At 40.0% G+C, this 24513-nt stretch overlaps 1 protein-coding gene across 2 annotated transcripts in view; it reads left to right on the forward strand.

Annotated features, from left to right (window-relative positions):
- The first annotated feature begins 480 nt into the window (after positions 1–480).
- dync1h1 (dynein, cytoplasmic 1, heavy chain 1) overlaps positions 481–24513 on the forward strand; it is a 75130-nt gene continuing 51097 nt past the window's right edge. For both annotated transcript variants that reach the window (XM_017475842.3, XM_017475841.3), the window contains exons 1-28: positions 481–846; positions 2158–2245; positions 2365–2538; positions 2693–2948; positions 3040–3226; positions 3305–3576; positions 3671–3898; positions 7647–8723; positions 8815–8994; positions 9104–9253; positions 9351–9497; positions 9566–9706; positions 9806–9982; positions 10070–10180; positions 11525–11644; positions 11729–11968; positions 12050–12205; positions 12297–12410; positions 12491–12601; positions 12711–12920; positions 13026–13172; positions 13618–13784; positions 13862–14035; positions 14115–14280; positions 14548–14736; positions 22758–22952; positions 23086–23368; positions 23554–23654. In XM_017475842.3, the coding sequence (XP_017331331.1) occupies positions 597–846; positions 2158–2245; positions 2365–2538; positions 2693–2948; positions 3040–3226; positions 3305–3576; positions 3671–3898; positions 7647–8723; positions 8815–8994; positions 9104–9253; positions 9351–9497; positions 9566–9706; positions 9806–9982; positions 10070–10180; positions 11525–11644; positions 11729–11968; positions 12050–12205; positions 12297–12410; positions 12491–12601; positions 12711–12920; positions 13026–13172; positions 13618–13784; positions 13862–14035; positions 14115–14280; positions 14548–14736; positions 22758–22952; positions 23086–23368; positions 23554–23654 (5811 nt within the window). In that variant the 5' untranslated portion in view covers positions 481–596. The remainder of the gene's footprint in view (positions 847–2157; positions 2246–2364; positions 2539–2692; positions 2949–3039; positions 3227–3304; positions 3577–3670; positions 3899–7646; positions 8724–8814; positions 8995–9103; positions 9254–9350; positions 9498–9565; positions 9707–9805; positions 9983–10069; positions 10181–11524; positions 11645–11728; positions 11969–12049; positions 12206–12296; positions 12411–12490; positions 12602–12710; positions 12921–13025; positions 13173–13617; positions 13785–13861; positions 14036–14114; positions 14281–14547; positions 14737–22757; positions 22953–23085; positions 23369–23553; positions 23655–24513) is intronic.

Raw genomic sequence — 24513 nt, forward strand, 5'->3', positions numbered from 1 at the left:
AATGAACGTAAGGACCTGGACCACCGGAAGCTGCGTGATAGTTGGGAGCTGTGGTTTGTCTTTGTTCAACGAACAAATCTAGATTGTATTGTAATTTATATCTGCTGTAGGGTTTGACCACCTGCCAAGGTTTTTTCCCTTCCCCCATCTTCTTCCTCCTTTTCACCACCTTCTCCTCCCATGTCTCTATTTATGGGACTTTATAGAGCACACATCTTTATGTGGACACAGAAACGCATTAAGGGTAAATTATTTACAATGACTAATAAAACGTCCGAGGAGTGTAACTGTGGTTGTCATATAATGCAGATATATAATTCAACCCTTCTGCTGCAGTCGCTCATTACTGCAGTAATACAGGGTGGGCGTGTTTTTGTTTCAATTGTTTTGTGGGTGATGTAGTAGATTTTTTCATAAACAGTCGTTTCTTTAACCCACTGTAGTACTACATTTCCCAGAATGCATTGCAGAAAAGTCATGGGATGGGCCGAGTGCCTATCTTTATTGCCGGCATATGACGGTGTTGTGGCGAAGTCCTTTACATCGCAGATTCAGTTGTAAGATTAACGGTCTGTAAGAGTTTACTCTGCCCTAAAATGTCGGACGGTGGAGGAGACGATAGTGGCGGCACAATGGAGGTTTCTGCTGCTGTGCAGACGGTCGCTGATACGTCGGTTCTGCAAAAACATATTCGCAAACTGGTGCCTCTGCTGCTAGAAGATGGCGGCGAAGTGCCGGCCGCACTGGAAACCGCCCTGGAGGAGAAGAGCTCCGTGGAGCAAATGAGGAAATTTCTGTCGGATCCTCAAATCCACACCATTCTAGTTGAACGGAGCTGTCTAAAAGGTCATTATTATTATTATTATTATTATTATTATTATTATTATTATTATTATTATTATTTTACAGAATGTGTGGTTCGATAAATTGTTGTCAGACAATAAAATATAGGTGGCTGAGTATCAAATGGATTCCAGGTCACTACAGGAGATTCATAAACAATTTTATTATTGTACTGTTTCCGTACAGGGGGCCATTTTATATTCCGTCGATGCACACAGCCAACTTGAAGTCTGTTGTTGGCTTTGTTGCTTTCAATCTGTCGTCTCCGTCGAGAATCTATCCAGATGTGACTTCTTATTTAAACTGTTGAACTCTCAGACAAATCATAACTGGCCAGATACAATTGCAGTGATGACATTATTTATGTAGTTGCATTAAGTACCACCAATTCACTGTAAACAATGGCTTTAATTGGGTGGCATAGCTAGATCACGCCTAATCGTACAGACTACGCCCTGTTTCGTTATATAGATATCGGTAACTTATTTGGAATGTTAGCTAGATTCCTCGACCTTGTGTTTTTAAACTTTTGGTTTTTAATTTTAATTAGTTATTTGTAGTGGCGCAAGGAAAACAACTGTAAAGCATTTCGGTTATGAAATCATGAAAAAAGGCGATGGCTCATCGCGCGGTGACTGAAAAGGACAGAGACAAGCAAGGCGTGTCGCCTCAGCACCGCTTACGGCTCGACAGCATTACCAAACGTTAAAAACTGCATCCTGGAATACATTTAATTATGTTTATAATTAAATATTTGTGACGTGTATAGCGTTTTTTGTTGACTTGTGCTGTGAGAAGTTAGCGGTTGCATGCCGCCTAGATGTTACGGGGGACATTGCATGTGCAGTGCCCGTGTCCTGTCAGCGAAATGTAGCCTAATGTCACAAATAATTATTGAAATGTTAATGGTTTTAATAAATCTTTTTGGCCTGCCACCATATCGGTGAATTTCAAATAAATGTTTGCATTCAGAGTATAAGCTGTGAGAGTGTGTGCGTGTGCTTAGTAGTGCACCCTAATGCACTTGTAGCCTCCACTGTTTTATTAGTCATTGTCAGACAGTGTTTGATGACTAAAATATCTCCCTCTCTCTCTTGCTCTCTTTTTGCCAGTATCAGCAAGAGGAGGATGTCCTCCAGCAGAGTTTTTATAAAAAAATTTGTTTTATTTTTACACCACACCATGGTATCGACTTTGGTATCAAGTATTATGTACTTTTGTGGTATCGGGTCTGACTACTAGATTTTTTGTATCCCTACCCCTTATTGAAACAACTGTTTTGGTTGTTTTATTTTGTTTTTATTTTTTTCCCAGAGGATGTTGGAGATGAAGGAGAGGAGGAAAAGGAGTGCATTTCCTATGGCATTAATATTGATATTCATTATGGGATTAAGTCCAACAGGTAAAATGGCCTTGAATCATTTACTATTTGGAGGCATTACCAAGCATTACAGTGTTTACTAAATAATATGTGTCATTCATTAACACACTGACTAACTTCGTATTATACTTTTCTTTTAGCCTGGCATTTATTAAGAGGACTGGAGTCATTGACGCTGACAAGCCCATTTCGACCCAAGTCCGGGTTCTAACTCTCAGTGAAGATTCTCCATATGAGACATTGCACTCTTTCATCAGTAATGCTGTTGCTCCCTTCTTTAAGTCTTACATCCGTGAGTCAGGAAAAGCTGACAGGTAAGGCCAGAATATTGAAACACTGGGTAATCTTGTTGAAAGATGCACATCAATCAGTGTTATGTGAGTTATCATGGTCATACATGGTGTTTGTTGAATGATCCATTGTTTCATTATTACTCACACTCAGGCCTGGCATTTTTTCATCATTTAGGGATGGTGACAAAATGGCTCCTTCTGTGGAGAAGAAGATTGCAGAGCTTGAAATGGGTCTGTTACACTTGCAGCAAAACATAGAGATTCCAGAGATCAGTCTTCTGATCCATCCCACCATCTCCAACATTGCAAAGCAGTGCTATGAACGAGGAGAAAAGCCCAAAGTTACAGACTTTGGTGACAAAGTAGAGGATCCCACATTCCTTAATCAACTACAGTCAGGGGTTAATCGCTGGATTAGGGAAATTCAGAAGGTATAGATATATTTTTGCTACAAGTTCTTTTTCTAAATGCATTAGCATTTGCTTTAATGTTTGTGTATGTTGTTTAATATTTCTCTTGTAGGTGACTAAACTGGACAGAGACCCTGCGTCTGGGACAGCCCTGCAAGAAATCAGCTTTTGGCTTAACCTTGAACGTGCCCTCAATCGCATTCAGGAGAAGAGGGAGAGTCCAGAAGTGCTGCTCACTTTGGACATTCTTAAACATGGCAAACGATTTCATGCCACTGTTAGCTTTGACACAGATACTGGTGAGGATTCATCATGATGCATTACTTTTGCTGTTACATTTTATTTATATTTGTAGAATGTAATTCTTTTTTTCTTAGGTCTGAAACAGGCTGTGGAGACAGTGAATGATTACAACCCTTTGATGAAGGATTTCCCACTCAACGATCTGTTGTCAGCCACTGAGCTAGACAAAATTCGTCAGGCTTTGGTTGCCATTTTTACACATCTTCGCAAGATCCGAAACACAAAGTATCCTATTCAACGTGCCCTGCGCTTGGTTGAGGCCATCTCCCGTGACCTCAGTGCACAGCTTCTGAAAGTGCTGGGCACTCGGAAACTTATGCATGTGGCATATGAAGAATTTGAGAAGGTACTGATAATCAGTATGACTGGTCTTGACATTCATATTATTGTCATTGTTCTGGTGTTGTACCAGTAGACAACTCTTCTCATTTACTCCTTAGGTGATGGTAGCTTGTTTTGAAGTGTTCCAGACTTGGGAAGATGAGTATGAAAAACTTCAGGTTCTTCTTAGAGATATTGTGAAGAGGAAGAGGGAAGAGAATCTCAAGATGGTGTGGCGCCTCAGTCCTGCGCATCGAAAACTGCAGTCCCGCTTGGATCACATGAGGCGCTTCAGGAGACAGCATGAACAACTGAGAGCTGTAATTGTCCGTGTACTGAGACCTCAGGTACTGGTAAATGACTCTGTAACATTCATATTCACAATGTAATATCCAGTCAGTGATTTTACTTATTTCCCCCCCATACCATTTGTGCAATTTTTTTCCCCGCCTATATTTGTTGCCTTGTCACCCATTCTCAATTTTATACAGTGCCGTGAAAAAGTATTTGCCCCATCCTGATGTCTTCTGTTTTTGTGTATATTTCATAATAAATTGCTTCAGAAATTAAAACAAGATCTAAGATAAAACAAAGGCAAACTGAGTAAACACAAAATATAGTTTTTAAAATGATCATTATTTATTGAAGCAAAAAGGTTATCCAATGCCAACTGAGCCTATGTGAAAATGTATTTGCCCTGTAGTTACTAATTCCCCAAATCTATGAAACTGCATTCATAATGGGATTCAGCTGGACTAGACACAACCAGGCCTGATTACTGTAAACTCTGTTCAGTCAAATTAACACTTAAATAGAACTTTTTCAACAGCATGAAACAACTGACACTATGCCAAAGTCGAAAGAAATTGCAGAAATTATGAGGAAGAATGTGATTGAGATACATCAGTCTGGGACATCATGAGAGGAGTAGCAGCTTGACTCCCCTGCTGCGGGAAGAAAAGCTGATAAAGTAGCCATACTTCAATTTAACTTTAAATAATTAACAACCCAATGCCAAAACTACAATGTCCACTTTAAAAAGAGATGCAGAAAAGAACGGCAGAACGACTAAAAAAGACGATAAACGAGACCAACCGGACTTGTCTCAGAACACGGGTGAAACATGCAGGGAAGAAGACATGGCAGCGGTGCTTACAGAACTGTGTAATTTAAGGAGGGAACTTATGGAAACTTCCCAAGACACAAAGGCCTCCCTATCCATAGTAGAATCCACTCTTAGTGATGTGATGGAACGTACAGCGAAACTGGAACAACAGGTGACGAATGTCGAACAGAGAGTAAGTGATGCGGGAGATAAAACACATAGACATGATAGTCATTTGCTATTTACTTCAAAAAGAAGCAAAACTATCGGCCAAGTGTGAAGACCTGGAATCCAGAGCTCGTCGAAGCAATCTGTGTATTTATGGGGTTCATTATATTCTGCTTCGGCCAAGAATTTTCATTTTGGTGCATCCCTAGGCAAAATAGGAAACCCAGAATAAAAATTAAAAGAATGTTATATTCCAAAGAAAACTTGACTAGACTTGCCTAACTTGAAAAACTTCTACTGGGCAGCCCAGCTTAGATGAATGGTCTCCTGGATTTCTCAAGATAAAGATTCCATTTGGGTCGGGATGGAACAGAGTGAATGCTCTACTGCCCCTCTAGACAGAGTCCCATTTATGCACCAAGATATTTGGAGAGTAAAAAAAAAAAACATCAATGGGTTAAAACCACTTTAAAGATATGGGCAAGTGTGAGAAATAAGCTATGACTCCCCATATTCATTTCTACAACAGTGAAGATACGCAATACTGACTTTCTTCCATCCAAATTAGATGCAGGGTTTAAAATAATGGGAAGAAAATGGTCTAATTATGTTAGATCAGTTATTTGAGCGAGGAGTCCTATTGTCATTTGAACAGCTCCAACATACATATAATTTGCCAGCCCATGATTTTTTTAGATACTAGCAGCTAAGGCATTACTTACAGACAAACAAAGAATGGGATAAACTATGCACTTCGCCATCCAATAAAGGTTTTTTTTAATGTTAATCAAAAGAACCATTAAAAAGATCATTTCATGTATGTATATATATATATATATATATATATATATATATATATATATATATATATATATATATATATATATATATATATATATATATATATATATATATATATATAATGATCTTACAAGAAGAACTAAAGGATGACAGTTTGGACATTAAGGAAAAATTGGAACTGGAGATGAATACCGTCACTCCAGATGAAAAATGGGCACTATCTTGCGGAGAGGGAGGCAAAATAACAAACAGCCCTATTTGGAGGGAATTTGAATGTAAAGTTAAGATGAGATTTTTCAAAACTCCCCTTATTACCTCAAAATTTGGAGACAAATCAAATCAGTGTTGGAGGGGCTGCAGCCTGGTGGGAGACCATACACACATTCTGGGACTGTCCAAAATTAACAGAATATTGGCAAAGCATACAAAATGAAATAAAAAAAATGTTTACATATAGAACAGCCTTTAGAACCATCTTGTTATTTATTGGGTTTACTTCCGGAGGAGGAGAACAATAATATGACATTCTTACTGAGAGTCTTACTCTTATTAGCTAAGAAGATGATTACAGTCTCCTGGCTAAAGCCGCAGCCCCCCACGATATCACAATGGAGGGGAAGGATGAAGGATGTTTACATATAACTGCAAAATTACAACTAAAAACAGAAATATTTTCAATTAAATGGTCCCCGATCATCTCATATTTTGTGATTTGTTGTAGGAGTCGGAGTAGATTTTCTTTATCTAAATCTGAATGCCATCTTGATGTTATTCACGCATTAATACTATTTATTCATTATTACTGTGCGTCTATTTTTGTCTGTCTTTATTTATTTATTTATTTATTTATTTATATCTATTTACTGCATTGGTGGTTTTAACCCCTTACTTACCATTTTGTCCCGTGAGGGGGGAAATATGTGTGGACACTGAGAGGATATTGGAAACCATGGACTGCTCTGTAAGACATTTATGCCTGTGCTATATCGCGGAATTACTAATTGTACTGTACAACTGCATTTGATAAAATTAAATAAGTTGTTCAAAAAAAGAAATACATCAGTCTGGGAAGGGTTATACCGCTATTTCAAAGGCTCTGGGGCTCCAAAGGACCACAGTGAGAGCCAGTATCTCCAAATGGAAAAACTTGACACAGTAGAGAACCTTTCCAGAACTGGCCAACCTTTCAAAATTCTTCCAAGAGCACAGCAACAATTCATCCAGGAAGTCACAAAAGACACAAGGACAACATCAAAGGAACTACCGCCCTCTCTTGCATCAATAAAGGTCACTGTGTCCACTCCACTATCAGAAAGACACTGGGCAAAAATGGCATCCATGTAAGAGTGGCGAGGCGAAAACCGCTGCTAACCCAGAAGAACATTTAAGGCTCATCTGAATTTTGACAAAACGCACATTGAGGATCCTCAAACCTTTTGGGAGAATGTTCTGTGGATTGAAAGTGGAACTGTTTGGAAGACAGGGGTCATGTTACATCTGGCATAAACCAAACACAGAATTCCACAAAAAGAACAGCTATGGTCAAACATGGTGGTGGTTGTGTGATGGTGCAGAGATGCTTTGCTGCTTCAGGGCCTGGGCAACTTGCAATAATTGAGGAAAACATGAATTCTCCTCTCTACCAGAAAAGTCTAAAGGAGAATGTCTGGTCTTCAGTCTATAAATTGAAAATCCAAAGTATAGAAGTAAGTCCTAGTTCTAGAAGTAAGTGAAGGACTGATCTCCAGTTAAGTGTTTGCAGTTATTGCTGCTAAAAGGTGGCACAACCAGATTTTAAGTTTAAGGCAGCAGTTAGTTTTTTCACATGGGTGATAGGTGTTGGATACCCCCCCCCGCTTCGCTTCAATAAAGCAAAAAAAACCTGTATTGTGCGTTTGTGTGTTGCCTATTTATATGTTGTATTCAGTTTGAAGATCTAGATCTAAAACTGTATAGTATGAGAGAAAGAGAGAGGCAAAAAAATCACAGCACTGTATATTGTTGTTGGTCTGTGTTTCTAGGTGTCTGCAGTCTCACAGCATGGCCAGAGTGAAGCTGTAGAAACCCCTGACATGAAAGTGGCTGAAGTCCTATTTGATGCTGCAGATGCTAATGCCATTGAAGAAGTTAATTTGGCTTATGAAAATGTAAAGGAGGTAGATGGATTGGATGTGTCAAAGGAGGGCATGGAGGCATGGGAGGCTGCAATGAAGCGGTATGATGAGCGCATCGATCGTGTTGAGACGCGTATCACAGCCCGTCTTCGTGACCAACTGGGCACTGCAAAGAATGCTAATGAGATGTTTCGCATCTTCTCCCGCTTCAATGCTCTCTTTGTGCGCCCACACATCCGTGGAGCCATACGCGAATACCAGACACAACTCATCCAGCGTGTGAAGGATGACATAGAGTCTTTGCATGACAAGTTTAAAGTCCAATACCCACAAAGCCAGTCTTGTAAGATGAGTCATGTGCGTGACCTGCCACCAGTCTCAGGGTCCATCATCTGGGCCAAGCAGATTGACCGGCAGCTGACCGCCTACATGAAACGTGTGGAGGATGTTCTGGGAAAAGGTTGGGAGAATCATGTGGAAGGTCTGAAGCTGAAGCAGGATGGGGACAGCTTCCGTGCCAAACTCAACACCCAGGAGATCTTTGATGACTGGGCTCGCAAAGTACAACAGCGCAACCTTGGTGTTTCGGGCCGCATCTTCACCATTGAAAGCAGTCGTGCCCGTGGGCGCACTGGGACCATTCTGAAACTAAAAGTTAACTTTTTACCAGAGATCATCACCCTCTCTAAGGAGGTTCGTAACCTGAAGTGGCTTAGCTTCCGTGTACCCCTGGCTATTGTTAACAAAGCACATCAAGCCAACCAGCTCTACCCATTTGCCATCTCACTTATTGAGAGTGTGCGTACCTATGAGCGCACTTGTGAAAAGGTTGAGGAGCGGATTTCCATTGCACCCTTGGTAGCTGGATTGAAGAGAGAGGTTCAAGCCCTGGTAACTGAGGGTATTGCTTTAGTGTGGGAGTCCTATAAACTTGATCCCTATGTTCAGCGCCTGGCAGAAACGGTCTTCAATTTCCAGGAGAAGGTTTGTTCCTTTCTTTTGATAAGAACACTGTTCTTACATGAAGAGGAGAAAACAAAAAGGTGATAATTGTGCTTTACTGTTTTACCTCTAGGTGGATGACCTTCTGTTGATTGAAGAGAAAATTGACTTGGAGGTCCGCTCTCTTGAAACTTGCATGTATGACCATAAGACCTTCTCAGAGATCCTCAGCCGTGTCCAGAAGGCTGTTGATGACCTGAATCTGCACTCCTACTCTAACTTGCCTATTTGGGTTAACAAACTGGACATTGAGGTAAGCTTTGTGCAAGGGTCATTTGAAGCATTTTCTTAAGAAGAGGAGAATCACCAGTTTAACAGTTTTCAGAATTAAGCTCATTTCAAATATGATCATTGTCCTGTAGATTGAGCGGATCTTGGGAGTTCGTCTGCAGGCTGGCTTAAGGGCATGGACACAGGTGCTTAGAGGACAAATGGAGGACAAAGCTGACGTGGACATGGACACTGAAGCTCCACAAGTCAGCCACAAGCCTGGAGGAGAACCGAAGATCAAGGTGAGACATTTTCTGTCGAGGATGTGGAGACTGCTATAACAAAGATGTTTTAAAAATGCATCTTCTTAACGTTAATATTATGACATTATCTCTACAGAATGTAGTCCATGAGCTCAGGATTACAAACCAGGTTATATACCTGAATCCTCCTATTGAAGACTGCCGTTATAAACTTTACCAAGAAATGTTTGCCTGGAAGATGGTTATTCTATCTCTGCCAAGGATACAGAGTCAAAGATACCAGGTTGGTATAGCAATATTACCTTATTTTTTTGGGTACAGTACAAATTGACTGACTTTCTCTGTGAACAGGTTGGTGTCCACTTTGAGTTGTCTGAGGAGGAGAAGTTCTACAGGAATGCTCTGACTAGAATGCCTGATGGTCCAGCAGCCCTTGAAGAGGCCTATAATGCTGTAAAGGAAAATGTTTCAGAGGTGGAGCAGTATGTCAAGGTAATGCACATCCTTCTATTCAGATCTCTGTTCCGTTATGTACTGTTGAATATATCTCAGCCCAAATTACCCAAACCTTTTTCTGCCTATTGATTACAGGTTTGGCTGCAGTACCAGTGTTTGTGGGATATGCAGCCTGAGAACATCTATAATCGCCTGGAGGAAGACCTGAATAAGTGGCAAGCTCTATTGGTGCAGATCCGCAAAGCCAGAGGAACCTTTGACAATGCCGAAACTAGGAAGGAATTTGGCCCAGTGATCATTGACTATGGCAAAGTAAAGCCATCCAAATCAACATTATACAATATGTTGTCATCAGTAATACCATTGCTGAATTGTTAACTGTTACCCCTCACAATTTAGGTCCAGTCTAAGGTGAACCTAAAGTATGATTCCTGGCATAAGGAAGTACTCAGCAAGTTTGGACAGATGCTAGGCCAAAACATGCAGGACTTCCACTCCCAGATTTCCAAGGTATAAGAGGTTGTCAATTCTGAATTAGGGTTTCAGCGGTATACCGTGAAAACTGACTGTTATCATACCATGTATATTTGCTTTTTCTATGGTATTGGTGGGGTGGCAAGCAGACAGTGTGTCTCACCTGCAGATATACATCACCTTTACCCCTTGACTGCCTGTCAGATTTTCTTGCTCCACACACAACTAACCATAAATGACTTGCGCTTCAGAGTGCGCAGACAAAATGCGATCACAAACCTCATGTTATCTTGTGAATGGCGGTGGATGCCTTATATTTGGGAAGGGAATCATATGAGACAGTTCTGGGAGGTAATTATTCCAAATCATTTTGATGACCGACTGAGATGCTGTTCAGTGACATTGGTCCACTGGTTAGTGCAGTTATGCGAACCACTGCACCCCAGTTCCCAAGAAAAAATGCATTGCCTATTGCCACAAGTTGGCCACATGGGCTAAATATCCATTCACATCAACCAATTATCCAATTGCATCATTTGTTGAGGCAAGGTCATTACTTTTTTTGATGCACATTGGGGAATTTATTTGGTAAATGTTTCCATTGTAATTTATGTGCATTTTGTCTTAAATATATTCGCCTCAATTGAGCGCGTACATTTTTATGTGCATTTTAGAGATTCTAATTATATCCATCCAGCATTTTTATTTATTTGTTTCTTTGTTTGTTTATTTAACTTTTTTTTGGTGATATCCCAGAATTCTCATAAAAACACTTGGATGGATACATGACCACGATCTGTGTGTGCATGCGTGCGTAAGGTAAAAAAAAAAAATAGGAGCAGTCTGGCTGTGCTGTACAGTGTTGTTAATCAAAGGACATTATTTTAAAAGCTCACACAGCTGATGTTATTTTTCATTTAGTATTAGTTTAACATGCTATGCTAACATGTAAACAATAAGTTAATATTAACTGACTTGCATATTAGATTCAATATTGTCTGTTTTTGTTTTATTTAACTGAAAATTGTTCCAAACAAAGCAGGTCTTGCTCCTTTTTTCCTTCTAATTTCTTTTGTTCAAATAGAGCATTTCTTATTTTAAAAAGGGAGACTTTTTACACATTTCCATTAAAAAAAAATCTTTTCAAGTTTGTTATTACAAAGCATTTGCTCAACCAAAAAAACCCCTTGTTTTCATTCCTTTAAGGGTCATTGTAATTTAATAATAATAACAATAATAATTTATTATTTTTATTGTGAAACTGATATTTTATTATCGTACTGTGAAAATCCCTTGCAACCCTCTTCTGAATACTTGTTTCATGTTACTGATGTGCTTAGTATTCAGCTACTTGTTTATGCATTTATTTTAACTTTTCAGTCACGCCAAGAGCTGGAACAGCATTCGGTGGATACAGCCAGTACTTCTGATGCTGTAACTTTTATTACATATGTGCAAGCCCTCAAGCGGAAGATCAAGCAGTTTGAAAAGCAAGTTGACGTAAGTGTCACCATAGATTTCATTCATCTTATTTCTGATTTGTCTACAGTGTGACTTGAATTCTGTATTGTTTCTTCTCTTTAGCTCTTCCGCAATGGGCAGCGTCTACTGGAGAAACAGCGCTTCCAGTTCCCTCCCTCTTGGCTGTACATCGACAACATCGAAGGAGAATGGGGAGCTTTCAGTGACATAATGAAACGCAAGGATACTGCCATCCAGCAGCAAGTGGCTAACTTGCAGATGAAGATTGTTCAGGAAGACCGTGCTGTAGAGAACCGCACCTCAGATCTGCTTACAGACTGGGAGAAGACCAAACCAGTTGCTGTAAGTTAGGGAATTTTGTGGAGACAATTTACATGTGTTTTGCCATCTTCAAACTTTGAGATAACTTTCCCTAACTTTTAGGGCAACCTTCGTCCAGAGGAAGCCCTACAGTCCCTCACTATTTATGAAGGCAAGTTTGGGCGACTGAAGGATGACAGAGAAAAGTGTGCTAAAGCTAAGGAAGCTTTAGAGTTGACGGACACTGGCCTGCTAAGTGGCAGTGAGGAGAGAGTACAGGTATAATCTAAACAGCCACATGCTGCTTGATCTTTGGTCTTTGGTTCTGGATAGTTCCAGTGCATACTTTAAAGATTGTGTGGTTTTGTAGGTTGCATTGGAGGAGTTGCAAGACCTGAAGGGTGTATGGTCAGAGCTATCCAAGGTCTGGGAGCAAATTGATCAAATGAAGGAACAACCTTGGGTGTCAGTGCAACCACGCAAGGTAAGGTTGAATAAAGCCATCTTGATTTGATAGGTAGTTAAGATTTTTGTTATTCAAATATTCTTTCTTTATATCTGTAGCTCCGTCAAAGCTTGGATGCTCTACTCAACCAACTAAAGAACTTCCCAGCACGCCTTAGACAGTATGCTTCCTATGAATATGTACAGAGGCTTCTCAAAGGCTACATGAAGGTTTGCAACTACGGATTAATTTAAAGAGACAGGATAAAACATATGTAAATCCCCCCCCCCCTTCTGAAACCTTCTTCAAGCTCTATTAAATGTTTGATTGGATCCACAGGTGAACATGTTGGTGATTGAGCTGAAATCAGAGGCTCTCAAAGACCGTCACTGGAAGCAACTGATGAAGCGTCTGCATGTCAACTGGGTGCTGTCTGAGCTGACACTCGGACAGATCTGGGATGTGGACCTGCAGAAAAATGAAATGGTGGTGAAGGATGTACTGCTGGTGGCACAGGGAGAAATGGCCCTTGAAGAGTTCCTCAAACAGGTCTTGAACTCTATTAACCATAATATTTGTAGTTTGATAACCCTAATAGCATCTCTTATGCTTGTGCTCAGAATTTATTTAACTCCTTTTCTCTGTACACCTCAGATTCGAGAAGTCTGGAACTCGTACGAGCTTGACTTGGTCAACTATCAAAACAAGTGTCGTCTGATCCGGGGATGGGATGACCTGTTCAACAAAGTCAAGGAACATATAAATAGTGTGTCTGCCATGAAACTGTCTCCATACTACAAGGTTAGTATGTTATTGCATGTTTAAAAAAAATAAAATAATAATAATGACTCTTTTTTGTAACATTTAATATAGTTGCATGTATTGACTGTTAATACTAGAGAAATTGCAGATTCTAAGCCCTGCTTACCACCTGCTGCTCTAGATATTGTCAAACATTCATGAAGTCTGTAAAAAAGTGACTCTCACCACAGTACAGGCATAATCTCCAAAGAAAAGATGTACTCCTGAACATATAGTTTTGAACTATTTAAATGAATTTTGTAGCTTTTAAATGCCCCAAAGTTACTAAAATTTTCTGAGAGCACCACATCTGTACCTTTACAAAACAATTCCAGTATCTGTGAATATAGAATATGAATATACAATTTAGAAACATCCTGCCATCTCAAATAGGATGTAGGAAGAAAAGGTTGGAGCAGGAATACAACATCTATGTTTTCTGTAGGTGTTTGAAGAAGATGCCCTGAGCTGGGAAGATAAGCTAAACCGCATCATGGCTCTGTTTGATGTCTGGATAGACGTGCAAAGACGTTGGGTCTACCTGGAGGGCATTTTCACTGGCAGTGCAGACATCAAACATCTTCTCCCTGTGGAGACACAGCGATTCCAGAGGTGAGCAGATGGGTAGATGAGTGGGCTGCAATTTTTTTTTTATTGGAGTGACTTACATAAATGTGTTTATTTTGTAGCATTAGCACAGAGTTCCTGGCTCTGATGAAGAAGGTGACAAAGTCTCCTCTGGTCATGGATGTTCTGAACATCCAGGGTGTTCAAAGGTCACTGGAAAGGCTGGCAGACCTCCTTGGAAAGATCCAAAAGGCACTAGGAGAATATCTTGAAAGAGAGCGCTCATCTTTCCCCAGGTTGTGTGACCTTAGGTTTGGTTTTGGCTGACTGGAAACCTTTTAAAATAAGTGTGTAACGAGGGCATTTTCCATTTAGGTTCTATTTTGTTGGTGATGAGGACCTACTTGAGATCATTGGCAACAGCAAGAACGTGGCCAAACTGCAGAAGCACTTCAAAAAAATGTTTGCTGGAGTGGCCAGCATTCTGCTGAACGAAGATAATACTGAGGTCCTTGGTATCTCCTCTAGAGAGGGAGAGGAGGTAAGGAGAAGAAAAAAACTATTTAATTGTGATCTCCAACATGAAACATTGCCCTCACTTTTTTGCATGATGAATTTATTCTATTTTGATGGCAGAATTTTCAGAAATTGTCAGACCTGAGAGCAAAGGGAGGGCAAAAACAGCCAGGCATGAAACTGTGGTTTTTTTTTTGTTTGTTTTTTTTAATTTATTTTTTTTATTTTTATTTTTTTATTTTATTTTTTTTTTGTATTTTTTATTTTTTTTTACTAAACTGACATATTTTAGGTCCTCTACAAGTCTCCTGTATCCATCACGGAACACCCAAAGATCAACGAGTGGCTGACCCTGGTGGAGAAGGAGATGCGGGTAACTCTGGCTAAGTTGCTGGCTGAAGCAGTCACCGAGGTGGGGGCCTTTAACAAAGGCACTGCCATTGATCTTGGCACCTACATCAACTGGATTGACAGATATCAGGTAATTGTAGGATAATAAACATTTATTCATTGTGCATCGTCAGCTTTTTGGTTTGATGTATTATGGCCAAAAGTGATGTGTTCTGATTTGAAATATTATGATAAATGATTTAATCATTCTGAATCATTAGCCTGAAAAAGACAGGAAAAATAAGCATTTCCACTATTTGCAGTTTAGAAAGAACAGGGATCTATCAAAGTCTTATCTTCACAACCCGATAGTGTATCATGGCATGACTGATATTTCTGAGCACCTCAGAAAAAGAGTTGTTGATGCTCATGAGGCTGGAAAAGATTACAAAACCATCTCTAAAGAGTTTGGACTCCACCAATCCACAGCCAGACAGATTGTGTACAAATGGAGGAAATTCAAGACCATTGTTGGTCGCCCACTCCTGGGGAGGGTGACAAACATCACTCCAAGAGCAAGACATGTAATAGTCCACAAGGTCACAGAGAAACCCAGGGTAACTTCTAAGCAACTAAAGGCCTCTCTCACATTGGCTTATGTTCATGAGTCCACCATCAGGAGAACACTGAACAACAATCCTGTGCATGGAAGGGTTGCAAGGAGAAAGTCACTCTTCTCCAAAAAGAACATTGCTGTCCATTTTAATTAGCTAAAGATCACTTGTACTAGCCAGAAGGCTATTGGAAAAATATTTTGTGGATGGATGAGACCAAAATAGAAATTTTTGTTTAAATGCGTGTAATTTTTGGCGAAAGAAAAACACTGGATTCCAACATAAGAATTTTATCCTATGTGTGAAACATAGTGGTAGTATTATGGTTTGGGCCTGTTATGCTGCATCTGGGCCAGGATGATGTTGCCATTAATGATGAAAAATGTCAGGACATCTGTCCATGAACTGAGTCTTGAGAAACTCGGTCATGTAGCAAGTCAATAACCTCAAGCACACAAGTCATCTACCTAAGAATGGTTAAAGAATTAATTTAATGTTTTGGAATGGCCAAGTCATAGTCCTGACCTTAATCCAATAGAAATGTTGTTGAAGGACCTGGAGCAAGCAGTTAATGTTAGGAAATCCACCAATATCCCAGAGTTGAAGCTGTTCTGTACTGAGGAATGGGCTAAAATTCCTCCAACCCAATGTGCAGGACTGATCAACAGCTACCAGAGACGTTTAGTCTGCACTAGGGGGTCACACCAGATACTGAAAGCAGAGGTTCACATTCTTTTGCCACTCACCAATAAATAACATTGGATCATTTTCCTCGGTAAATAAATGACCAAATATAATATTTATCTCCTTTGTTTAAAGGGGTTCTCAAGGTCTACTTTTGTGTGAAAATATGCTTTAGGTCATATTTATAAAGAATAGCACTATACCACTGTAATATCATTTACACTCAGGGGTGGACTTAACCAGTAAGCAGGCAAGCGGCCGCTTAGGGGCCCAGGGAATCAGGGGGCACCGTCAAATACCTAGAAGTCTATATAAATCATATATAGCGTATTCATTTTCTATCATATTTTGTTTGGTCAGGATATCACCGTTTAAAGTTAGATCATGGATTAGAGTGGACCATTCCATTAGTTCTGTGCATGTGTGAGCAGCTCGACACTGGTCAGAGTTACAGAATGTTAGAGCAGAGTCAGTAGAGTGGGAGAAAGCACGAGTGGCACATTAGCAGCAGAGCAAAGTTAAAGTTGCAAGGAAATAAATTAACAATGAAATGCAGCTACCCCATTGGAGCAGAACAAAGACACAGAAGAATGTAGCCAAACTCTCCAAAGTCTCCTTTTTTTATTTTCTTTTTTTATTATTTTTTATTTATTTATTTATTTATTTTTATACATACAAACTCCAATGCTGCCAGCACAGTTAGTGCTGCTCCCACAGCAGCTGCAGCAGCACCTCTCTCACCAGACACAGGGATCTACCACTATCCTGGCCAAGGAAAATGACAATGTGCCGGTGAGCAAACAATGAACCCACAATCAACATAACTCGGACACAAACAGCACACAGGCAGTGTCATGTAATGTTTTTGTAACCCTGATTTTTTTTATTTATTTTATTTTATTTTATTTTTTTATTAACAGTCAGACCCCGTACCCGTTCTGTAAGATCTTTGAGGCCCATGGCTTTTGCAGTTGGATTTTTACCAAGATGTCAGGAAAATCCTATAGATAAAGCTGTACTTTATTTGGGTGTAACCAGTCACTTTAATTGATGATGGGTGTATACTAATTAGTATTTAACATGAGCTTGAATGTGATTGGTTGATTCTGAACACTGCCACATTCAGTTATAATACTCCAGTTATGGCACACTCCAAGCTGGCTATTGGAAGTTTTTTGTTTATTTTCCCTATAACATTTGTGGTTGCTTGTCACTTGATTTTCATATGATGTAATTTCACAGTAAAGATGAAAAATGTTCTGACATGGTTTAACTTGGTTTAAATTTTTTTTACTGAACAAAACCTGCCATTTTAACAGGGGTATGTAGACTTATGTCCATTGTACTTTTTTCCTGGGTCCATGTTTCCAGTGGTCACTGCCACAACCACCCCGGCTGGTTGAGGTGCACTGCAAAACTTCTGAGTGCCACTGCCAGTTTGTCCTTGTGCTTGTTCATCTTCCTCCATTTGATTCTTTTGGACCCTGTTTTGTTTTTTTACCCACCGCAGCTGATCGATTTGTACGTCCAGCAAAGATAAACAGTACTGAGGAGTGACTTTGTCAGGCGGAATCACCTTGATGTTGGTTGCCAACTTCAGGTCTCTCCGTCAGACCATCCAGTAGTTTATTTGGGTTGAGCGTCCACTGCTGGTATAAGTAGCCAAATGATTAGGCCTCTTGAACGTGTTGGCGACGGCCAGATCATGGGCCTCAACGCAATCCAGGATGTGGCATCCGTCGTTGTTCAGCATGCCGAAATCTTGCGCTCCAGAAGTCATCCTTCTCACCTTGGGGCAACCGTTATGCCCCGTTGTCCATGATGCGCATCGTGGTCGAGCCAGAATCAACTTTGATGGAGAGGAGTCCATCAATATAATTTTGTGCTATTGTGGAAACATTGTCTGAGCACTACCTCAACTCCATTTTTGTTTAAGTTCAGTCCGTTGTACATGAGTTTGCATCCTTCATGGATTTCCTTTGATTTGGCTCCTTTCCATTTCATCACTTGCATGCAGGTGATGTCCTGAATAACCGCTATTTCGACGTTGGTCAGTTTTTGGCTCCAGCCCGTTTGTGTTCTGATTTTAAGTCACTAATGTAGATGTTGGCGACTCATCATCTTTAGTCTTTTTTTCAATAAAGTTTTATTGAAAGGAAGAGGAAAAACAAACCGACTGACACATAGCAACAATCATTCAGTTTTTTTCTTTTTATACCAACAAAGGAAAAAAAAAATAAGTACAACGTCCCCCCCCCCCCCCCCCCCCAAATGTGGATTGTTTGAAAACACGCTTTCCCAATCCTGTTCAGGAGGTGCAGAGGGGAAATTAGGAAAACATCTAGAAACGAAATTTCGAATTTGAAAATAACAAAAGAGATGAGTCACAGAGAGGTCATAAGTAGATAACGGATTGGCAAAGCTATCGAAGACACCATCGGCATACAAGTCTTAAGTGTGTTTAGGACAACTTGATTATCAGTATATAGGGAGAGTTTTGTAGGTAGAGAGGAATAAAGTAAAGCAGGTGAAAATGATTCCCTACAAGAAGATAGTTACAATTTACACCAAGAAGATCCAGGAGATTTATCCCAGTAGCAAAGTTTATAGATGTGTGCAGCCCAGTAATAGAATTCAAAATTTTGTAATGCAAGTCCTCCACGAAGTCTACATCACTGCAATAAAGATTTAAGAACCCTTGGTGGCTTCCCACCCCAAATAAAAGTACTAATTATCTTATCCAATGAATCGAAGAATGATTTTGGTAGAAAAAGAGGAACTTGCTGGAACAAGAAAGGAAAACTTCTGTAATATATTCATTTTGATGACATTGATCCTGCCAATTAGAGAAAGGGGTAAGTTACCCCAACTCTGAATGTTGGATTTAACCTTTGAGATAAGGTGAGTGAAATTAGCTGATAAAAGATTAGATAAAGAACGTGTCACGTTGATACCTAGGTATTTAATCCCTAACTGACTAAATCAAAAAGGTAGATCTGACTGTTGGAGAGAAAATGCTGCAGTATTGATGAGAAAACAGTCGCTTTTGTCCAAATTTAATTTATAACCAGAGACAGCACCGAAGGTCTCCAGAACACTCAAGACAACAGGCATAGAGGCAATAGGATCGGTTACATACAATAACAAATCATCAGCATATAGTGACAATTTGTATTCTACACCGTATCGAGCTATTCCTTTAAACAAGGGAGAAGATCTTAGAAAAGATGCTCTCTTCTTTAGTCTGCCAAATCTATGGGCACTTGTCCACTTCCCATGTTGGTCGGGCATCGCCTATGCCCTAGTATTCCAAACAAAACTTTCAGTTGCCATTGTGAATTTGATGCATCAAATGAATACTTAACCAATGTGTGGCATTCCCTGTTGGGGTCCTTGTTTCCAGCTAGCACCACAATGAGGTGGTGATGGGATTTTGCACAGCCAACGATAGCTCAGTGGTGGTCAAATGCCTGCTTATATCTGATGGGCTAATGGCAGCCATGTTTTTAAGTAATTGGGTCATCATCAAAATACCACTTGTAGATTAGCACAAAGATTCACCATACCAAATTCTAGCTTGATCAGCCCTACAGTTCCTAAGAAACAGTTATTTGACCTTAGCCCTGCCTCATATATGACTGCATGAGCAATCACACGGGTTACAGCGGTTTGAATAAATTAATCTCTGCCCCATTAGAATTGATTAGTGTGGGGTCTCTGAGATGCTGGCTTGCGACGTCCTAAACAATATCCATCAGCGTTTATTCAAATTCATTATTCAATGCCCGCTCTGTGAATAGGAAGGTGCTGCTTTTATCAGTTTTTCTTACAGATAAAAAGCTGGACTTGTTGTTTTTAACTGAAACCTGGAATGAAGAAAATGATGGGCTCCTGTTAAACCAGATCACTCCAGCGGGCTTTGGCCTTCTAGATCTCGTCAGGTTATCTGGCAGAGACTGAGGCATTATTGTGGTTTACCACCTGAAGTTCAACATAAGCTCCGTGCCTGTTCCCCAGTTTTCATCATTTGAATGCCTGGTCTTGAGTATTGCTGCTCCTATATCTACTATCATTGCTACAGTCTATAAACCACCTAAGGCTAAGACGCATTCAGCTTTTATGTCAGAATTTGCTGACTTCCTGTCAATGGTGAGTATGAAGTTCCACAGAATTTTAATTGTGGGGGACTTTAACATTCATGTGGACCAGAGTGACTTCGTAACTGCTAAGGAATTCCTGTCGTTCCTTGATTGTTTTGTTTGAACTTTTCACAGTTTGTAACTGACTGGACTCCCAACAAAGGACATACCCTTGATCTTGTGGTTGCAAACGGCTCGTTTGTATCGCAGTTTTCATCTGTTGATGTTGGACTGTCGGATCACTCAGCTGTGTTCTTCAATCTGTAACTGTATCATCCAAGTGAGCCTACCATTTGAATAGTAACTTTCCAGAAGGGGAAGTCTATTGATCAATCCCCCCCCCCCACCCACTTTAAGCGGTCTGCATCCTTCATTGCGGAAGGAGAAAGTACTACAGTTAAATTCTGCTCATGCTACTAATCTTGACGATTTTGCTCCACTAAGCTCATGTAAGGTTGCATTCGCCCGCTCTGTTCCTTGGTATGACGACAGTCTGTGCACTAGAAAGGCTGCTTGTCAGAAAATGGAGTGTAAATGGCTCCTTACTGGCTTGAATGCCTACTCTCAAACATGAAAGGATCTTCTGGGTGATTAGAGCATTATTTCTCTCAGACTATTGTAATCAAGGAAATTCCAGACATTTGTTCCAAACCATAAACAGATTGCTTCAAGTTAACCCCCTTGCCTGTTTCGCAGCACCCATATAATTCTTTTCTTCAGTTTTTAAATTCTGATTGCTGATGTTCGCAAACAAATTTCTGTCACATCTGACTCCACTGCTTCACTCCATCCATATGGGTTCGCTGGTGTTTCTTTCACTCACTTCTCACTGCTTGATTCCTAGGATCTCACAAGGGAAGTATCCAGCATGAAATCTACCACTTGCTTGCTTGATCCTATTCCCACAAGCCTATTTAAATCTTGCTTCGATGTTTTTTAGAAAACATATGGACGGATATGGCCTCAATCAATTTTACTGACCTTGATATTTTCCACTGTTTACATGCTTATACTTAGAATATTGTTCGAATTTAAGTTAAAAATGCACATTCACATGCAAAAACTGTGCATTTGAATTGGCAGTGTGGCAGGCAGTGTGCGTTGGATCATGATCCTTTCCTTTTCCATAATGCTCTCTTCTCATCATTCTAGTACATCAGGGGTGTCGGACGTACGGCCTGGATGAATTCTGAAAGTGAAAAAATGCATAAAATACACGAACTAGAAATTTTTAATAAAATGCTATTCTTAAATTATCCGCTAGGGGCTCACTCTCTGTCAGTGTAGAAGAACTTGTGCACAAGGGACTTGTGGGACAATTAGACTCGGACCGAACAGCAAATGGTAGCAATGCGCCTTCTGCTGTTTGTTATTACGGTGCAGTCTACCCAATTTTCTACTCGGGCAAATTTGCCTCAGTGGGCTTAGACTCATTTTGTCATTATCTTTTGCCAGGGTATCCCAAATGAACAGCCCTGGCTGCAAAAATTTTGTGCAAGTATGGGACAACCTACCTTTTTGAACAAGTTTTCTCAGTAATGAACATCAATAAAACAAAATTGTGCTCAAGGCTCACACACAAGCACTTAAATGACATTCTGAGATTGGACACTCAGGATATGATGCCTGATATTGATGTACTTGTGCAGACCAAAAGATGCCAAGTTTCAGGAGCAAAAACAGTAGTCTAGACATGACTAACTTCAGACACTGCACTTAAAGATCTGTGAAAATGAATCCTTGCTGTAGTAATAGTTTTAAAATGTGCAATTAAATGTTAGTCAGCAGCTTCACTACAGAACAGTTTGGTTTGGTGGAATCCTGTTCATGCAATGCCTTAAATTTTAATGTGCAATACTATATTTTTCAGTTCCAAATATCTGCGTCTTAAAGTTTTTTTGCGTGTGTACAAACACTGTGACCAGTTGTAATGCTCACATGTAAATGATGATCAGAAGCAAATTACACATGTTTGTCTTAAAAAATCTGAGGTTGTTCATTATGTTTTGTAAAAGGATATTTCATTAAATATGAAGATTTTCCTAATGTACTTGTACTTCTTTGCATGAAAACAAAGGTTATTGTTATTTATAGGTAATTATGCTATGAATTTACTGGCCCAGTCCACTTGACATTTAATTAGGCTGTATGTGGCCCCTGAACTAAAATGAGTTTGACACCCCTGTAGTACACATTAGGGTTAAGATTTCAGTCATGTTAATTCCTGTTTCAGTTCGCTATGAGGTTCTGCCCCTTTGAAAGGTCTACCAATCATCATAAGGAGAAGCCATGTGTCCAAGCGGGACAAAAATAAATGTGTAATGTGTAAAATCATGATTTTATTTATTTTATTTTTTTATTTAGTTTTTTTCTGCAAAAAACTTACTGATTTACTTACTGCTCTCTTATTATGGATGCTAATGTGAGCACACATGATATGATGTGTTGTATCATGGCTGCATCAAGCAGCCAGTGTGTGAGAACTTGTGTTTTTCCTTCAAACCCACCTTAGCAGTTTAAACTGTTTGTGTGAGCATCCCAAAATTGGTACTGTACTCATTAACTTTGAGACATTTGTTATGCTACTGTAGATTTTAAAAACTTTTCAAAGGCAAGTGCATGTTTGTAGGTTTCTAAATTTCACAAAGCAGAGTAAACAGAAGTATCAAATCAGAGAAGCCTTGTTTAACAAAAACTCTGACCATCATTTGCTCTTTCCTTCTACATTCCTGCAGGCCCAGTTGGTTGTTCTGTCCACTCAGATTGACTGGTCTGAGAATGTGGAGACCGCTCTGACGACCATTGCTGGTAGTGACAACATGGCTCCTCTGCAGTCTGTGCTGATAAATGTGGAAGCTACACTGAACCTGCTGGCTGACACAGTGCTGATGGAGCAGCCTCCTATCCGCAGGAAGAAGCTGGAGCATCTGGTGGGAATGTTTGAAGTCTTACATTTTTTCCCCTTACACAACTCTAATGTTCTTTTTCTTGGTAATGCAAAGTCATGTAATGCACACTGCTATAAAGCTGCTTCTTAGTGAAGTTTACCGTTTCTATGTTTAGATCACAGAGCTTGTACACCAAAGGGATGTGACTAGAACCCTCATCAAGAACAAGATTGACAACTCCAAGTCCTTTGAGTGGTTGAGCCAGATGCGCTTCTACTTCGACCCAAAGCAGACTGACGTGCTGCAACAGCTCTCTATTCAGATGGCAAATGCCAAGTTCAACTATGGCTTTGAGTACCTGGGTGTGCAGGAGAAGCTGGTGCAGACCCCTCTCACAGACAGGTGTTACCTTACTATGACTCAGGCTCTGGAGGCTCGTTTGGGAGGATCTCCCTTTGGTTAGTCCAAAATTCCAGTTTTAGTTTTCATTATGTAAATGAAGTTGGGCACTTGAACTTATTGTACAAATGCAACTTGATGCAGCAGTATTTCTGATATCTGATGAAGTGATTATGTATTCAAACATTTGGTATTGACTGTATTTTGGGACATACCTCTTGACATGTTCTCTGCTGTCTACCAGGTCCTGCGGGGACAGGAAAGACTGAGTCCGTCAAGGCTCTTGGCCATCAACTTGGACGCTTTGTCCTGGTCTTCAACTGTGACGAGACCTTTGATTTCCAGGTATGTTCTTTTATTCTAGCTAAAATGGCTAGAAACAAAAAACCTAAACATGTACAGGTGTACATTACAAAAATTAATATCATGGGAAAGCTAGTTTTTCCCCCGTAATTTAATTCAGAAAATGGAACTTTCATATATTCTAGATTCATTACACATGAAATATTTAAAGCTTTTTGTTGTTGTTTTAATCGTGATTATGGCTTACAGCCCATGGAAAATGAAAAATCCAGTATCTCAAAATATTAGAATAAAGAAATGTCAACCTGAGAAGAGCTCTAAACAGCTAATTGACTCAAAACACCTGCTAAGGTTTCCTTAGCTTTTAATCTCTCAGTCTGGGTCAGTACACACAATCATGGGGAAGATGAAAAGTACATTTTGCATTTCATTTGGAAATCAAGGTCCCAGAGTCTGGAGGAAGAGTGGAGAGTTGCTTGAAGTCCAGTGTGAAGTTTTCACAGTCAGTGATGATTTGGGGTGCCATGTCATCTGCTGGTGTTGGTCCACTATGTCTTCTCAAATCGAGAGCCAATGCAGTGTCTGCCAGGAGATTTTAGAGCACTTCATGCTTCCATCTGCTGAAAAATTTTATGGAGATGCTGATTTAATTTTCCAACAGGACCTGGCACCTGCCCAAAGTGCTAAAACTACTAGTAACTGGTTTGCTGACCATGGTATTACTGTGCTTGATTGTCCAGCCAACTCGCCTGACCTGAACCCCATAGAGAATCTATGAGATACCAGATCCAAAAGCTGAAGGGTTCCATCAAAGCAACCTGGGCTTCCATAACACCTCAGGAGTGCCACAGGCTGCTTGGCTCCATGTCACGCAGCATTGATGCAGTAATTCGTGCAAAAG

The sequence above is a fragment of the Ictalurus punctatus genome, chromosome 9, assembly GCF_001660625.3.
Source record: "Ictalurus punctatus breed USDA103 chromosome 9, Coco_2.0, whole genome shotgun sequence".
In the NCBI taxonomy this organism is placed as follows: domain Eukaryota; kingdom Metazoa; phylum Chordata; class Actinopteri; order Siluriformes; family Ictaluridae; genus Ictalurus; species Ictalurus punctatus.